General features: G+C 38.1%; 1 protein-coding gene across 6 annotated transcripts in view; it reads right to left on the minus strand.

The window, feature by feature from the left end:
- Positions 1-306: 306 nt before the first annotated feature.
- tmcc2 (transmembrane and coiled-coil domain family 2) overlaps positions 307-17802 on the minus strand; it is a 164991-nt gene continuing 147495 nt past the window's right edge. For 4 of the 6 annotated variants that reach the window (XM_048553208.2, XM_048553207.2, XM_048553212.2 and 1 more), the window contains 2 exons: positions 15679-15912; positions 7061-10022 (listed from right to left, as the gene is read on the minus strand). In XM_048553208.2, the coding sequence (XP_048409165.1) occupies positions 9828-10022; positions 15679-15912 (429 nt within the window). In that variant the 3' untranslated portion in view covers positions 7061-9827. Of the gene's footprint in view, positions 2399-7060; positions 15913-17802 lie in introns of those variants that run through there. The other 2 variants (XM_048553211.2, XM_048553209.2) reach the window with 2 other exon arrangements.

The following is a 17802-nucleotide window of genomic DNA, read 5'->3' on the forward strand; positions in this document are numbered from 1 at the left end:
TGTACTCACCCAAATATTGCAGGAGCGTTTAGTTTCACACCCAACTTGAGCTTTGAGGACAGGATATTTTAGGGGCTGTGAAAGTCCACATGCAAATGCAAGTTTATTTCTCCTCTTTCTTTTGTTACAGGGCTGAAAATGGTATATTTGCTTGACTAAGTTATCTGTTTCAGTTAGGCGCAAGGCTTGACATCTAAAAACAGCAAACTTTCTTGTATCACCTCATGCAAATTCCAGAAATTTGAAAAGTTTTACAATCAATGAAATACATTTGGCTACTAATATAATGTAGTACATATGGCAGGATTCCACAAGCAGCAATGAGATATTGACACAATAATCCATTTTAGGTAATAAAACACAAGCTACTGGAAACGCTCAGCAAGACAGATAGTGTCCACGAAGAGAAACAGAAGGAATATGTCAAGTTGATCATTTTTAATCAGAATTTCTGTTTTTATTCAGAGTTTCAGCATCCACAATAAGTTACTTTTGTAACCTAATTTTAGATATTGTTTGAGGGATACATTTTGGCCAGATCACTGGACAGTCATAAAGGACTTGAAACTTTAATTCTGTGTCTCCATGGATGCTGCAGATGTGCCGAGTTTCTCCAGGACTTAGGGTTTTTATTTCCAGCATGTGTAGTTTTACACGAAGAAATACTTCCATGTCCTTCCCTGATTAAAGCTCCAGAGGATCTGAGTACATCCATCTTAAAGTTTAATGTCTCATTCAAATAACAGCACCTACCAACACTGCAGCACTCCCTCAATACTGCATTAGTAGAGTCAGTCTGCATTTTATGTTCAAATCTTGAGTGGGGCTCAAGTCCATAACCCTTCTGACTCAGGCAAGAATGAACCACAACTAATATCAGAACTGGGTACAGATCGTGTAGGAAAGAAAGGAAAATCATCAGACAACAGCTTTGTTTAAAATTCTTGCAGCACTGAAGCACACAATATTGAAGGTCAGACCACACAGTCAGTGTCAAATTATTTATATTGCATAATTTACTCAGTACCAGGAATTTGGAAGACCTTTACACGGGAAATTAAATCAGTGAATAATTTGAAACGTCTGCATTTGAATTTATGATTTGTGGAATTATAGCACAATGATTTCTCAATGCATAATTGTATTGCCCAATTTGTTTTGAGGTTAATCAAACACTTAGGTTTTTCTTCATGAAAGCTAGAGGATCATGAGTCTTTAAAATCTCTTCCTGTGAAATTGATGGAAGCAGACTGCTTGAATATTTTTAAGCAAGGGTTGGAGAATTCTTGTTAAGCAAGGGAATAAAAAGTTATGAAAGGTAGCCGAGAATGCAGTTTGAAGTTACAATCAGATCAGCAATCATCTTACTGATTAGTGGAGCAGGCTCAAAGCCCATAATTACAATTACAAAAAGAGTTAAAATTGAGCAATTGTACACGGTTAACACAAATGCTTGAGCGTGTATAACTTCCAATAAAGGCAAAAAACTGCTGATACTGAAAACCTGATATAAAAAGCCAACATTGCTGAAGAAACGCAGCAGACCTGGCAGCATCTGTGGAGAGAAACAGAATTAACATTGAGGCCTGCATGATTCTTCTTCAGACTTGCTGAGTTTCTCCAGCACTTATTTCGAAGAATGCACCAATAAAGCAATTTCTTAACGTATCACAGTCATTGGCACATGGAGCTGCAGTGTGTACCATAAACATAACATGCATTGCAGCAACTTGGCAATCCACAACTTCCACTACCTAGAAGAACAAGGGCAGCCACTGCTGGAGAACTGCACCACCTTCAAGCTTCCCTCCAACGCAGGTATGAATGCAATTTAGAATTAGATGGCTGTTCAATTCTTTGTCACTGCTTCAAACTCCTGGCACTCCATCCTTAATAGCACTGTTGATGCAACTAAATCACATGGACTTCACTGGTTTAATAGGTTGGTTATCACCACTCTCTCAAGAATGAAATGGGTTGGACAACCGATGTGGTCTTACCAGCGATGCTCACAATCCAGGAACAAATAACGGAAGTTCTCAGCAGTGGACCTTGGAAAATAGCAGTTAAGGGAGACGATGCTCATCTTTTCATTACATGACTTGACAGTTGATGATTAAGGTTAATCTGATTTAATGAGCACCATGGCAAATAGTGGAATTTGAATCCAATAAATATCTGGAATAAAGAATCTAATGATGACCCTTCAATCCGTTGTTGATTGTCAGGAAAAATCTGTCTGGTCCACTAATGCCCCTTAAGGAAAGGAAACTGCCATCCTTATCAGGTCTGATGTGACATGTGACTCCAGACCAACAGCAATGTAGTTGACTCTTTACTGCTCTCTGGGCAATTAGGGATACACAATAAATGCTGCCTGGCCAGTGACACCTTCATCCTGTGAATGAATGAAAAAAAAACTCCATTCACTGTGCCTGTGCTGACTTTTGAAATAACTATCCAATTTATGTTATTCACCTGTTCTTTAATCAAATCTCTTCAAATATTCCTTTTTCATGTACAATTCTGATCACCTTTACAAACATTATGATTGAGTTTGCTTTAAGCACCATTTCAGACATTGCAAGTCATAACACTTATTGTATAAAGTTCATCTTCTTGCTGGATCTATTGCCATCCATCTTGATTCAGTGCCATCTGGAAATCTTTTCCAAGGTACTCTACCAAAGCTCTTCACAGTTTTGAAAACATCTCGTATTCTTCAAGGCAGAGAAGGTTAACAACTCCTTCAGTTTATTCACATCAACAGTCATCCCTAGGACTATATGAGAAAATCTTTTCTCCATCTTCCCCACAGCCTTGGTATGCTTTTGAAATTATGATGTTGAGAGCTGGCACAATTTTTGGGAAATCTAATGCCCCCACTTACAACTTTAATGTTTCAGCATGGGTAAATTGGCATTCCACATTGCAATGGTCTGGATCAGGCTGGAGCATTGGGAAACTTTCAAAGATCAAAGGATTACTAAAAAAATGTAATAAAAAAGAAAAAAGTTGATTATGAAACTTAATCCAAAAATATAAATTCAGTTATAAAAAGCTTTGAGAAGTGAATAAAAATGAAGTTAGAAGCTAAATGAATGTAGGTCCCTTTCAGAAAGAGGCTGTGGGGTTATAGGGAACACAGACATTAAAGCAATATTTCACCTCAGTTTTCATCGTGGAGGACACTGAAACCATTCCAATGGTAATGGGTAATGCAGAGGTAATAGAAAAGGAGGAATTTAAAACAACCACTATCACTAGGGAAAGCTACTGGAACTAAATGTAGTTAAGCCCCAATGGGGTGATAGCAAGCAGTCCAGGGTCTTAAAGAAAGTGACAGCTAAGTAGTGGATGTATGCTTATAATGTTCCAAAATTCCCTGGATTCTGGAAAGGTTTTAGTGATTGGAAAACTAATAATATAATGCACTTATTCAAGAGAGGCAGAACATAGGAAACCATAGAGCAGTTAGTTTAATGTCTGTTATTGGGAAATTTTTGGAATCAATTATTAAGGTAGTAGTAACAAGGCACTTAAAAAGGCAAAATGCAATCTAGCAGAGTAAGTAAGGGTAAGTCAGGTTTGATTAATTTGCTAGAGGCCTTCCAAGATGTAACAAGCAAAATGGATAATGGGAATCCTGTAGCTGCAGCATATCTGGACTTTCAGAAAGCATGGTAGCTTAGCGGTTAGCACCACTGTCTCCCAGCACCGGGGCTCTGGGTTCAATTTCAAATTTGGACAATTGGCTGTATGGAGTTTGCACATTCTCCCCCTGTCTGCATGTGTTCCATCTAGATGCTCTGATTTCCTCCCACAGTCCAAAGATGTGCAGGCTAGGTGGATTGGCCATGATAAATTGCCTGTAGTGTTCAGGGACATGTAGATTTGGTGGGTTATTGAGTTGGATGGATTTGTTGGGCCAAAGGGCCTGTTTCTATTGTGTATTAACATTTTGTGTGATATCATAATGTAAAATCACAAGTTCAGGAAAACATTTACAAGGATGTTGCCAGATTTGAACTAATACCATGAGGCTGAATAGGCTAGGGCTATTTTCCCTGGAGCATCAGAGGCTGAGAGGTGACCTTATAGAGGTTTATAAAATCATGAGGGGGATGGATAGGGTGATTAGTCAAGGTCTTTTCCACAGGATAGGAGAATCCAAAACTAGAGGAGGTCACATTTAAAAAGGGACTTTGGGGCAACTTTTTCATAGAGGGTGGTGCATGTATGGAACGAGTTGCCAGAGGAAGTGGTGGAGGCTGGTACAACATTTAAAAGGCATCCGGATGGGTATACGAATAGGAAAGATTTAAGAGGGATACAAGCCAAATGGGACTAGATTTACTGAGGATATCTGCTCGGCATGGCCGGGTTGGACTGAAGGGTCTGTTTCCATGCTGTGCAACTCTATGATGTGTTGGGGTGATATATTAAACTGGATACAGGATTGGTGAACCAAAAGAATGCAGAAAGTCATGATAAAAGGTTTTTCTGGTTGGTAAGCTATAACTAATGGTACACCACAAGGTTTGTTGTTGAGGTCCCAACTACTTGTAATCTATATTAATGACTTGGATGTGGAATAAAATGCACGATAGCCAAATTTACAGGTGGCATGAAATAAGTGGGAAAATAAGCTGCAATGAAGAAATAAGAAATTTACAAATGGGTATGGTTGGTTAAGCGAATGCTCCAAAATCTAGCAGATGGAGTTTAATGCAGACAAGTGTAAGGTTATCTATTTTGGTTGGAAGAACAAATACTTACTATTTAAGTAGGCAGAAACTTTAAAATGTTTTGTTGCAGAAAAATATGGATTTCCTTACGTATGAGTTGCACAAAGCTAGTATGCAGGGACAGAAGGAGGGGAAACGTAACTGTCATTTATTGCCAAAGGAATAGAGTATAAAATTAGGTACGTTTTTTGCAATTGCATATACAGACTGCATTTAAATGACTGCGTAGAGTTTTTGTCCCCTTACTTGAGGAAGGATGTAATTATATTGGAGGCACTTCACAGAAGGTTCATTAGATTAATTCCAGAGATGAAAGGCTTGTCTTATGAGGGATTAAGCAGTTTAGGACTGTACTTGCTAGAGTTTGAGGACGAGAGATCTATTTGAGGTATAAAAGATGCCAAATAGGATTGGCGAAGTCGGGCGGCACGGTGGCTCAGTGGTTACCACTGCAGCCTACAAGCGCCAGAGACCCGGGTTCAATTCCAGCCTTGGGTGACTGTCTGTGAGGAGTTTGCACATTCTCCCTGTGTCTGCGTGGGTTTCCTCCTACAGTCCAAAGATGTGCAGGCTGGGTGGATTTGCCATGTTAAATTGCCCATAATGTTACGGGGGGGGGGGGGGTGTGTGGGTTATAGGGGGATGGGTCTGGGTGCGATGCTTCAAGGGGCAGTCTGGACTTGTTGGGCCGAAGGGCCTGTTTCCACACTGTAGGGAATCTAATCTGAGGAGTAGATATTTCCCTATACGGGGCAATCTAGAAAAGAAATCATAGATTTAAAACTGAGATGAGGCGGAATTACTTCTCTCAAAAGGATCATGAATCTCAGGAATTCTGTACCCCAGAGCCAGTGGACACTGCAACGTTGAATAAATGTGAGGCAGATATTTTAAATTAGTAATAGGATAAAGGTCAATGGAGAGTGGGCAGGAAAATAAGGCCAACATGAGATCTGTCAAGATCATATTCAGTGGTAGAGCAGGCTCAGTGGCTGAATTGTGATCAGAGATAATGGGAACTGCAGATGCTGGAGAAAATCCGAGATAACAGAGTGTGGAGCTGGATGAACACAGCAGGCCAAGTAGCATCTTAGGAGCACAAAAGCTGACGTTTCGGGCCTAGACCCTTCATCAGAAAAGCTTTTCTGAAGGGTCTAGGCCCGAAACGTCAGCTCTTGTGCTCGTAAGATGCTGCTTGGGCTGCTGTGTTCATCCAGCTCCACACTCTGTTATCGCAGTGGCTGAATTGCCGATTCCTGCTTTTAATTCTTACACTTCTATGTTCAGCAAGTTTGGCGGTTGGTCCCTATGACACTATACTTCAATTACTGGGTCAGGAGAAAAGGGGAGAAAATAGGGGACTGGCCATTATGTCCAGTAGGCAGTCTGCACTACAGTTGCAATCACATTTTTTGTATTCTGATATTCTGCTGCATAAAAATAGAATTTTTCAGCTATAGTTCTCAGAAATTGCAGGAAGCAGAGAAGATATACCCTGAACTATTTGCAGACGTGTGGCTTCTATATAGTGCAGGTGAAGCAAAACACTAGCTCCATATTCTCACAAGTATCTGTAACTTCCTCTGGTCTGGACGTATTCCTGCTCGCTGGACAGGTAGTGTCATTAATGATATGCTTGATTTCTGCTGTTAAAGAACAAAACGTACATGTTGAAAGGTGCTTGATTCAATCCTTTATCCCCAGAATATTATCATAAAAAAGCGTTGTTGCTGCTAAGATTGGGTGGTGAAGAGCACTAAAATTGCCAGGCTGTGCTTTTTAAATGTTTAACAAGTATTGCCCTTGTTTTCAAGTCTATCCAATAACTCAATTCAGCCCACATCTCTACAACCTTTTCCAGCCTATAGCCCTCATATACCACTATGCTTCCTGTGCATTTTTGTTTTTATTCGCTTCACTAGTTGGTACATCTTCAGCTATTTCAATCCTAAAGCCTGGGATTTCTTCTTTGAACCTTTTTGCTTCCCTCAGGACAGTCCCTTAAATCTAACTCTGGCAAGGCATTCAGCCATCTATCCTAATTTCTCATGTAGCTCAGAGGCTAATTTTATTTGAAAATGTCCATAGTAAAAATTTCAAATTGTCTCATGTTAAAGGTACATGAACACAAATTATTCAGTGGCCATATTGGAGAATGCGCAAATGGCCAAATTAATTGCACATCTTACAAACTGGATACTCAGCACTAAAATACAACCCTACAGATGATTAATGTACCTTAGCAGCAGTGTTTTTAAGAGAAGAATGAACAAATAGCCAGCATCACTCACTGACCAATTAAAGGCTTTATAGCACAATGTTCAGATCTCAGAATCTCTTGACCAGATTGGTATCAACATGAGGGCATAACCACGGGTCAACAGGGCTGGTAAGAGTCACAGTCAAACTGTGTTCAAGTAAACTAAGAGATCATCCTGTAGGAACCAAAAAACAAACCGAGAACTGTTGAATAAATTTATTTGAAAATTGGTTTATTTTTTGACAATTTTATTTCAGGTTTTCATTTTGATTGAATGCAGAAGTGTACATTTATCTAGACTTATATTCTTCCAGAAAATAAAATACTATGAATGGATGATGGGAGATTCCAATATTAATTCTATCCTTGAAACTCTATGCCCGGATCTTTATGCCGAGCACATAATGAGGAACACCAGCAAATGAAGTTCCCAAGGAATCAGTAACAAAGTTCCTTAATTCTTGCCATTTATAAAGGACAACATTAATCTGATATTGCTATCGGCTTTATTCTCCTACTCAAAAATCTTACTAACTCCTTCCATGATTTCTGCTCTCCTGAATAAAAATTTCAAATGACACAGACCCAGTATTAAGTTCCTTGGCACCATGATGTGCTTAGCATGGCAAAGTAATTCAGCCACACGGTTACTTAGGCACCTTGAGAGCCAAAGAAACTGGCAGTGAAATGTCTGATTTCAGGTTTGAACAACCCATTTACATAACTTCAACACATTTCCAAAGGAATCAATGTGTCAGCAGAACCTGCCAGACATATACTGATGTATTGATGCCAGTGATTTAATCACATAACATGCCATTCCGAACACTGACTCCATCTGTGATTGTTCTAAGTGAGAAACCCTTTGGTTTCACTCTCCTCCTCTCACTGCCAATTTGAGCACTGTCAACCTATTCAACCCAGAAGAACTTCAGTCATATTTCAGTCATGTACACATATCTTTCAACCAGTACCACTGTACAGCAATGTAGGGGTGGTAACTTGACCTCATTTTGTCCTCTCCCTAGCAGTGAACAAAAATGGAGGCTCCACTAATGCTTAACTCTGTAGAGGGTAAGCCAGGAATAAAGTCCACCGCTGGTGTTAGCACTGGGCGACAACCCATTTGACTAATTGAGAAAACAGGCTTTGAAATGCTGAGGTAGGGATCTGTTAATTTCCCAATCCAATATTCTAATGAACTAATTCATCTTTGGACACAAGAAAGTCATCACTGTGTCCAATGTGACAGGTTTAACCAATTAAACATTAGTTTTAAGGTTGATGTCAGCAAAAATTTATTCACACAATCTAAATGTTTTTAAAGATCTAAATGTGGAATTTACTACCAGTGTTCAAATGGCCTTTCCTGTCCTTGTAGGTATCTTGGTACAAAGATGTACAGTTAACTACAAGCGCAAAATTTTTCCACTCAGACTTTGCAGCACAGGCAAGTTTCATTTTAAAATCAGCACCTACAAGTGAGTACTCTCAAGTGTAACCCTTATGGAAGAGGTGTGTAAAGGCCACTGATCTTAAGTAATAAATAAATATATTGTAACATGAAGATTGATGCTAAATAAGTTTGAGACAGCATTAATGATCTTGAAATAACGGAAACAATAAATGTTTGCACAATCTGGAAACACCACAGAACTATGAGAGTTTTACAAAGTTGTTCCCCAGAAGTTGATGTAACCATAACACTGATTTTGTGTTTACACATGAGGAACATGTAAAAAAGGGATTCAGTTTCAGCAAGGCATGTTATCTTTATTTTTCTGCCTTTAGATTCTGTGTTTCGGTTAATTTTTCTGTGTTTTAGGATGGCGCTGGATTGTGGCGACACTATAGAACACTTTTCACTAATTTGTAGCAAAATACACGTCACAATAAATAAATCAAATCAAATTGGAGTGTTAGCAAGAACTATAACATAAATGATTCACTCAAAAATAAGGATATATCATAACTTCAGGTATCTCTTTAAATAACTGATAAAACAAAATCTTGACCTTGCACATCAAATAAGGGTTGTAGCAGTCTACATTCATTATATCAATTGGAAGCCTTATGATCCCTATGGACTGAGAATCTGGAATGCACAACATCCCATGAGAGAGGACGTCATACTCACTACTGTAACAGAACGGAGCACTATCTCTAATCAATAAAATTGTGTTTGGGCTCTGTAAGTATGTGCTACAAAGAAATGTTTTTCATATGGTCTCTATTACAGGACAGAACATAACCAGAGATAATTATTTATACAGTGTTACAACTAACATGGCTTGCTGTAGGATCACGTTGCATGCTTGACTACATTACTGTCTATTTTTGAATATCCACTAATTCTAACCTCTTCTCCAGCTATCAACTTCACAAATCCAAAACCGGGAAATTATTTTCTGGTATTGTCTTTAGCAAAGAGGCCAACAATATACTGCTGTGAACCTGCCAATTCAAAGCACATATTCCCAGTAATGGTCATCTGGTATCTCTACGTAAATAGAACACATTAAAACAAAAGTATATATTTAGCATAGAATCAACTTCCATGTAGTCTCTTTGTCTCATTTCATAAGCCAACTGTGGTTAAAAACTTGGTTACGTACTTTTGGCACAAGAGAAACAGCATTTTGTTTTATGTACTCCTCCAATTGATGGTGAGGAAGAAACTTGCCTGTAAATTACAAAATAAAAGCTTACATCCAAGAATTTTCTCATTTGCAGAGCAGACCCTCATGATGGGGACTGCCAAGATTTAAAACAGGAGGCCAACCCAACGAACTGATCTGGCCCAGCCCAATCTCAGTCATTCAATAACTGAGCAGGAAGGGAGAACTTGTCTGCCATTTTTCCTTACAAAGGAAGGGCATAAAATGCCCCATTTCACATAGTTTTACTGTAAAATAGGTATGTACCATAAATAAAAAGTACTCACCCCTCCCCAAAAAGTGGACTTCCCCTTTAACGCTGCTTTCAGAACATTCAAGGACTTTCATAATGGCAGCCTTCAATGTTGGGAGAAAAGAGCAAACTAGATCACACAACATTACAAGTATTAAAACATTTGTAACAGTAGCAATTAAGGCTTGTACTAAAAAACAAGTTGTGGTCTGTTGTTATATTAAACAGAGTTAGTCTTTTCAGTTGCTTGAGTGTTCTTCATATACTCAAATAACTATCACTGGTGATTTACCAGATCTTTGCCACTAATCTGATAAACCCGACATTTAATTGCTTTCCACGTCTTAGTGTTTTCTATAACTATTTTCAAAATAATAGGAGTCGTCAATGGAAAACACATTGTTCTTCCTCTATCAGTGGCATTCTTTGGTGCAAATAATCTGATGTTCAGGGAACAAACAATACTATTAACCAACAAAAGTGTCAGTCTACAGATCTACCATCGAATTAAGATGGTAAAACTTTAGTAAAGCAAGTTGGGGGAACATCCGGTGTATTTGCTATTTCAGTTTCTGCTGTCACAGCAAAGTCACATGTACTTAAAGTAATACAGTACAATACTGTAGTACACACCGAAGTAACTCTCTTGAATAGGATCTAGTACCTCCTGTACTTAAACACTAAGATTAACGTATCTTTTGACTGCCTGACAATACAGTTCCACTGGCCTACATAAAGTGCATGATACTGTGAGTAGTGCACAGTCCTCAGGGAAATCTCAAATTTGGAAGTGGCAGTAGATCTTCAAAAAGAACAAATTGGGGCGGTACAGTGGTTAGCACTACAGCCTCACAGCCCCGGGTTCGATTCCTGCCTCGGGCGACTGTCTGTGTGGAGTTTGCACATTCTCCCCGTGTCTGCGTGGGTTTCCTCCGGGTGCTCCGGTTTCCTCCCACAGTCCAAAGATGTGCAGGTTAGGTGGACTAGCCATGCTAAATTGCCCATAGTGTTCAGGGGTGTATGGGTTGTAGGGGGATGGGTCTGGGTGGGATGCTTCAAGGGGCGGTGTGGACTTGTTGGGCTGAAGGGCCTGTTTCCACACTGTAGGGACTCTAATCTAATACTGTTAAAGTGGACAAAGAAAATATCAATTAATGTTCAGTTGCTGACGAGGAATGAATCTCACTATTTACATTAAAATCAATGAATAATGTAAAGAACATTTTTTCATAATATTAGAAAATCTCTGCAATGAAAATGCTGTTTGGTTTTAATTCTGCAGCCAATGCAATTTGTTATTGTTGTTCAGTATTATTTCTAATTTAGTTTGAGGCAAAATGGCAAATGCAAAAATTCTGAAAATAAGGTCCACAGGGAAGTTTGTTAACTTGCATGGCTAGTAACTTGCTTTGTCCTATTCATGTACAGTTTATATTCCTGTCAGTCACAAACATGACCATAATGAGGGTAAACAATTTGTTATAGCAAATGTTCTATAAATTTATTTGCTTTATCCCATTGATGAGCAGGCATATTTACTACCACTTGGCCTTTCCTATAAAATTAAGATACCCAGGCAGAAAATCATGCAGTGGGTATGATTAATTTCATAAATTAATTGCTAGCTGTTGAAAATCATTTGCCTGATACTTGAATAGAGATCAATGCCTTGCTGAAAGGCAAGTCCAAAATACAAGACTAGGTGAATCAAAAATGCTGGAAGTGTACAGCACTTCAGTCAGCATGAGTGCAAATCAATAAACTAACATTTGGGATATAGAATTGTCTTCAAAACTGAAAAGAACAATGTATCTGGGCAAGATACAACATTCAGAGAAAGGATATATACAAATGCATGTGTTGCAGATAATAATTTAAAGAAAAACCATGAGTAAAATGAAAAGAAAATGATCAGACAAGTCGGTTTCATCATTCCAACCATGGGTCTGTGGGTTTGCCTATGTGTACAGTTCTACCCTCACACCAGTGTGTCTGTACTAAAATATCTTCTCACTTATTTTTCAGGTGTTATGTTCTATTCACTCATGTTGGTTGATCTGTTATGTTTCTAGATTCTATTTTGGTTTTAGATTTCAGCATTGCAAGTTCAGTTACTACCCATAGGATTACTTGAATGATGCAACAATGATAAGGATGTAATATGGTTGAATACAAGCTTTTAAAAAGGGATGGAACCAGCAAGTGGAGAGAGCAAAAACTAGTCATACAATTTAGAACCAATAAAATTCAGCAAGTTTCTGGGAAGGGATCACTCTGCCATGGGAGCGGAAATCACTTGTGTTACTGGAACAATGATTAGCATTGCATATGATTAATAAACTATTGAAGAAGTCCTAGTTCCATAAATCCAATTCCTTGGAACCTAGTTTGGATAAATGAAGTTAACGAGTTTACGTCCAGCAGCATTGCAGAGTCAGAATCAGTTAAACCAGGATTCGAAGGTAGAGATAAATGGACCAAAGGTGTGCAAATATAATTCAATGCCCATTTAAAATGCCCAATATCCTTCTATTTCCATTTTCAATTCCTACTTTCATTTACTTAATGGAAACACCAAGTAAACTTACCACACTACAATCACATCCTCTCACAGCAGAGGTATAGCACTGGCAAGAGTGCATCTTTGTAGCAAGAGGAGCTTACAAAGTACATTGCCAAAAAAAATGTTGATTGAGGAATTTAGACTAGAAAACTAAATTGGAAGCACAAACAGATTTAAGATATTTATTATCATAAATTCCTGCAAACAAATCAGGACAGTAAATGCTCAATTATCAATCTCCATAAAGCTCAAGATCTTTAATTCTGACCAAACGAGCAATTTTTCTACAAAAGCTATGGTTCAAGTTATTCTTCGCAAAACAGGAAAAAAGGTACTTTAACTAAAAAGTGCTTTACATAAAAACATCCAGTCTTGTTAAAACATGAGATTACCAAGTGACCTTCAAACCGTACACTCCTTTTTCCTCATACTGTACCTTTACAGGAAAGCACATCCCTTCCTATATGGCAAGAACTTCCACTGCGTTAACAGCATACTACCTTGTTTAAACACGCTTCCTGTTATATACATACACACACTGTAATGTACTATTGGTGTGTTAGAATGGCCCCAGTGACACCACAGCCTTGCATTAACACAACAGGTCCCTCGACTATAGTAGCATACTACAGCTTGACTAAAATGATCAATTAACTGGTGTCTACATTATACATTCCGATCCTTAATTTCTTTCTCCTTTTCCTGTACTATTACTTCCGTGTTTTAAAGGCCCATAATACAATTTCTGTCTACAATGTTCAGGCTATCATCTTTGTGCACAAGTCTGGAAATTCAGTGCAAACCTGTTCACCATTTGTCATATTTATTTTTTATATCAAGGTCCTAGCAAATTCCATGTAACTACAACAATTATGTGCTAGCATCTAACTTGTTTTTAGACAACTGATGTGAAGGTTTTCCTCTACATGTAGGCACCACTACTAGCTCTACACAGATTTTCAAATCAGCATTCAAACAATGCTAGGTACTAATTGTAAAATTAGCACCGAGAGAGATGAATTCTCTGATTAAAACAGGGAAAAACGTTCTCATGGAAATGCTTTTCTGGTATTTCCTCCATTCTAGGTATCTGGTGTGCTATGTCAAACTACTTGACAAAGCAGCACTCACTGCCCTTAGCTCCAGTGATTCCTGATATAATCAGTATTTATTTGGATAGCCTATTAGAATTACAATCATTCTCAAATTTGATGTAAATATTAGAAACAAAAAGCTCTCATTTCCATACTCCACCTCCTCCCACAAACAAACTGGCAATGCAAGACATAAAACGAGACAAAATTACTGTTTAAAAATGGGATGTAAGCATTATTGCTATGTTCTGAATTGATAATATCAAAATTGCAGAATGTCTTTTGTCATCTGAATCTATAGTGTAGGCTGATTTGGATTTCTCATTTCATGGGAATCAACTATACGTTTGCTTGTTGTGTCGATGTTTTAACGTCCTACACACAGGCCGAGCTCTGCTTGTACTGTAGTCTATTCCATAATCTCTCTCCTGTGCCGTTGTGCTATGATGTTGATGGTCAAACAGCCAAACTGTTATTTCCAGTGAGGCATTTGCTCTCCATATGCTCACAATGGTCTTTGGAAAGCAATACAAGAATATGAAAAGGTGTAGGGGAAAGAACAGGGGAGAAAGCAAAAGGAAAAATTCGCATATAATCTCCTGATCTACCAGGTACTGCTTAACTGAACGGAAAATATTACCATGCTGTTTCACCAAATTGTATTGAAAAATTTTTAAAAATCTTTTAAAAAAATTCAAGCAACGCACCAGCAAAAGTGTTCTCATGAAGCAAACTTTTTTCAATCATTATATGTCCACACAAAGCTGATACGCCCCCTCCAACAGCACAGCAATTGGGAAAAATATACTTGTATAATTTTAATAGCTTTAAGTCTTCACACCAAACCCAACATGTGGATCTAATACTTTCTCTCCATCAGAGATATGTCCATTGCCTGGTTAACAGCTCACGTAATTGAAACATACGGAGAGAGAATGAAGGGAGAATTAATTCATCGTGCTTAAAAAATCAAAAAAAATTGCAGACAATCTACCCTAGTAACACATAATGGTCTTAATTCCTAATAACACCATCATCTGAAATGCTCAACAGGTTGCAATGCATCTATTTTCTGCTGCACTAATGGATCCTACTATGACTTAAAAAAACTACCCACACCCACACCACCTTCATTGAAGGTCATGTAGTCTAGCAGTATCTGTGACCAGGATATTTCTTGCCATTTCACATCTGCAGCGACGGGCCAATGTGTTACTGTAACAATTTCTTTATTTACTGATGCTGGCAGCTGCAGCAGTGAAAGGAACACACACAAAAGATGTAAGATGGGAAAAGTAAAATATAATTCTTTGTAAAACATGGTCCACAGTGGAGACTACTTTCTGTTGCCGAGAGCATTTGCAAATTTTCTTCCAACATTCCACTCTCCTTTAGTGGCAAAAGCTGGGCCAAATAAAATTTTCTTCACTGCCTGTTTGAGCTGTGCAAAAAAAACTTTCTCCACTTCTGAGTGCCTTATGTAAGGATTCATTTGTACTAGTTTTAAAGGACTTTTGTTACATAAACCGGAATGTGCAATGTGATTAAGCTTAGGATATCTTGTAAACCATTTGTGCTATTTTGGATGTATATTAGTTATAAATAAATATATAATCAATCACACAAATAATATTGACTCTCTCCTGGCCCTCTCAAAAATTCTTAAATATTTGTTATAAGTTAACAAGAAAACAAAAAAAAATACTGAAATGGTACAATTCATTATGAACAGTGTCTTCCTCAAACTGCCTTCCTTCATTACTCGCTTCAGTCAGTGTGCAACCAATACACCACAGTCTGTTCAGTTAAGATCTTTAGAAGAGAAACAGTTCAATCAGCTCTTCCTTCTAATTGGGCGTCATCACACCACATACTATATTGTTGCACGTAGTCGCCAAGCTAACAATGGCATCAACATTGATGAGAAAAGGTGGGATGGGAGAGGAGAAGAAAAAACAAGATGTCAGGATACCTTGTTTGTTTAAAAAAAACACACCAATCTGTCAGCTATCAAAAATGTCTAGATCAGCTGGGTAACTGGATCTGTTCGGAGAAATACACAATATTTTCCCTTTGTTTCCAGAGGGAGACAAGGAACAATACCAGCAGCAGTGTGCTTAACACCCGGAACCGTGTCTTCATAAGAGGAGTGATGAAGTTGGCTATGGTGGAGACAAAGACCAGTATGACAGCCATGAGTGCCAAGATGACATTGATGAATTTTCCCAGTAGGGCCCTTGCATTTGCGTTCTCCACCCCTTCCAGTTGTACCACCTGTTGTTGCTGTTGTTGAAGTTCCAGTTTGGTGATGCGGGTTAGACATGACTCCAGAGCTTCCTGTAAGTGGTGAACAAATAAAAAAAGCAAAATGAGTGCAATGCTTTTCTTTAAAAATCACATCCTCTTCGTCTCAAAGCCAGCTTCAATGCAGATTCAGTTTGATAGTAGGTGAAAGAGTCAGTAACAAACTAGGTTGACAAAACATGTCAAAAAAAAAGGCTACTGTGGAAAAAAAAACCGTTGTTGTATGGGGCAGCTCCAAAGCTCCAAGTTTTGGCCAAAGATAGAACAAAGACACAACAATGCAATGGTTGATTTGAGCACTGGATAACCAAACTGGAAAGCATTCTACTCTTAGAACTAACTAACAAAAACCCTATCCTCCTCTTGAGCATTGTTGGTGAAAATGGACAGAAAATGCACAAATTACAAGGCAAAATGAGGAGACATTCCAGAATGTTATTTATTCAATCTCTACTAAATATCCACTGAAATATATCAGCTCCACCAGTGATAAAACATTTCTTAAAGCCATGTGTTATTGATAAATCCATCAACTATTTTAGAGGCAATTTCACCCAGAAATCTATCCATATTATCTTGTTGGAACGTGGCTCAGCTGCAGCATTGTACGAAGAAAATTAAAGCAAAGCAAAAACAAAAGCTAATTAACGCATCCAATACACTTCATCCATTCTTCCTTACAGTTACATAAAATTACACAGCAGAGGGCAACCATTCAGCATATGACGCATGAACAAGCTCTTTGAAAGAGTTATCCAATTAGTCTCACTGTTCTGTTCCTTACCTATTTAGTTACATATTTCTTTTCCTTATTCAGTATTTATCTAATTTTCTTTTCAAAAAGTTGCGAATGAATTTGCTCCCTGCTTTTTCAGAAAGTGTATTGTAGGCTATCATAACTTACTGAATAGAAATAACCTTCAATATTTTCGGTTTTAGTTTGTCAATTATGTTAAATTTGTGCCCTCATATTACTGATCCTCCTGCGAGTAAAAGCAGTTTCTCCCCAACTCTGTTACAAAGCACTTCATAATTTTGAGCAATCTTATTAAATCTCCCCTTAAACTTTACACAAAGTTATTAACATTAATATTAGGTGCCGTGTTGTCTATAAGGTAACAGCACCGTTCATTGATTCCCTACTTTATGATCAGGTTCCAGAACACACACCTCCTAAAAACAAAAAACTTAAAAATAACAAGATGAACTTTGCATCTTCAAATACCTGGAAATTGTATATGATGCATTACTATGGGAAATGTGTAAATTTTTTATAGCTCATTTAGATTACTGTCAATTAATTCAATTCTCAAAGACTACAGAAAAATATTCAAACACCTACTATTAACAAATGAATATCCTCAATAAAAACTGATCTCTATTTGGCAGAAGGAACTAACAGCAAATCCAAATGAATAAATGAAGTAGGTATGAAAATGGATTTTCAAGGGTTGAGGGGGAATAAACAAGGGAGGAAAAAAACACTTTTACAGCTGTTATACATCAGAGACTAGTGTAAAAGGTCCTTTAGTCCTTTAACAGGTTAAAGGCCACAGAGGAAATGAAGTCGCAGCCAGAGTGCTGTGTGGTCACCAGACAATGCAGAGTGGCTGTAAATGAGTCAGACCAGTATCAGACAGTTTAGGAATGTGTCTGCTCAGGCACTCTTGCACTTGTCAGTTACATCCTTCACTCAACAATACATTTCGCAGTGTGAGATTATCTTGGATCGACCATATCAAAGCAAAGACTAATATGAGTATCCTAAACTTCCCAGACACCCACATACATACAAACCACATGCATTCTTCAACTCAACAGAATGTGCTTTCCTTGCCTATTTTGTCATGCCAAATTGCCACACATACAATATCCTGACCAAGAAAATACTTCATCTGTACACCGAGGTGTTTTTAGACCCGC

This window comes from Stegostoma tigrinum, chromosome 21 (genome assembly GCF_030684315.1).
Source record: "Stegostoma tigrinum isolate sSteTig4 chromosome 21, sSteTig4.hap1, whole genome shotgun sequence".
Lineage (NCBI taxonomy): Eukaryota > Metazoa > Chordata > Chondrichthyes > Orectolobiformes > Stegostomatidae > Stegostoma > Stegostoma tigrinum.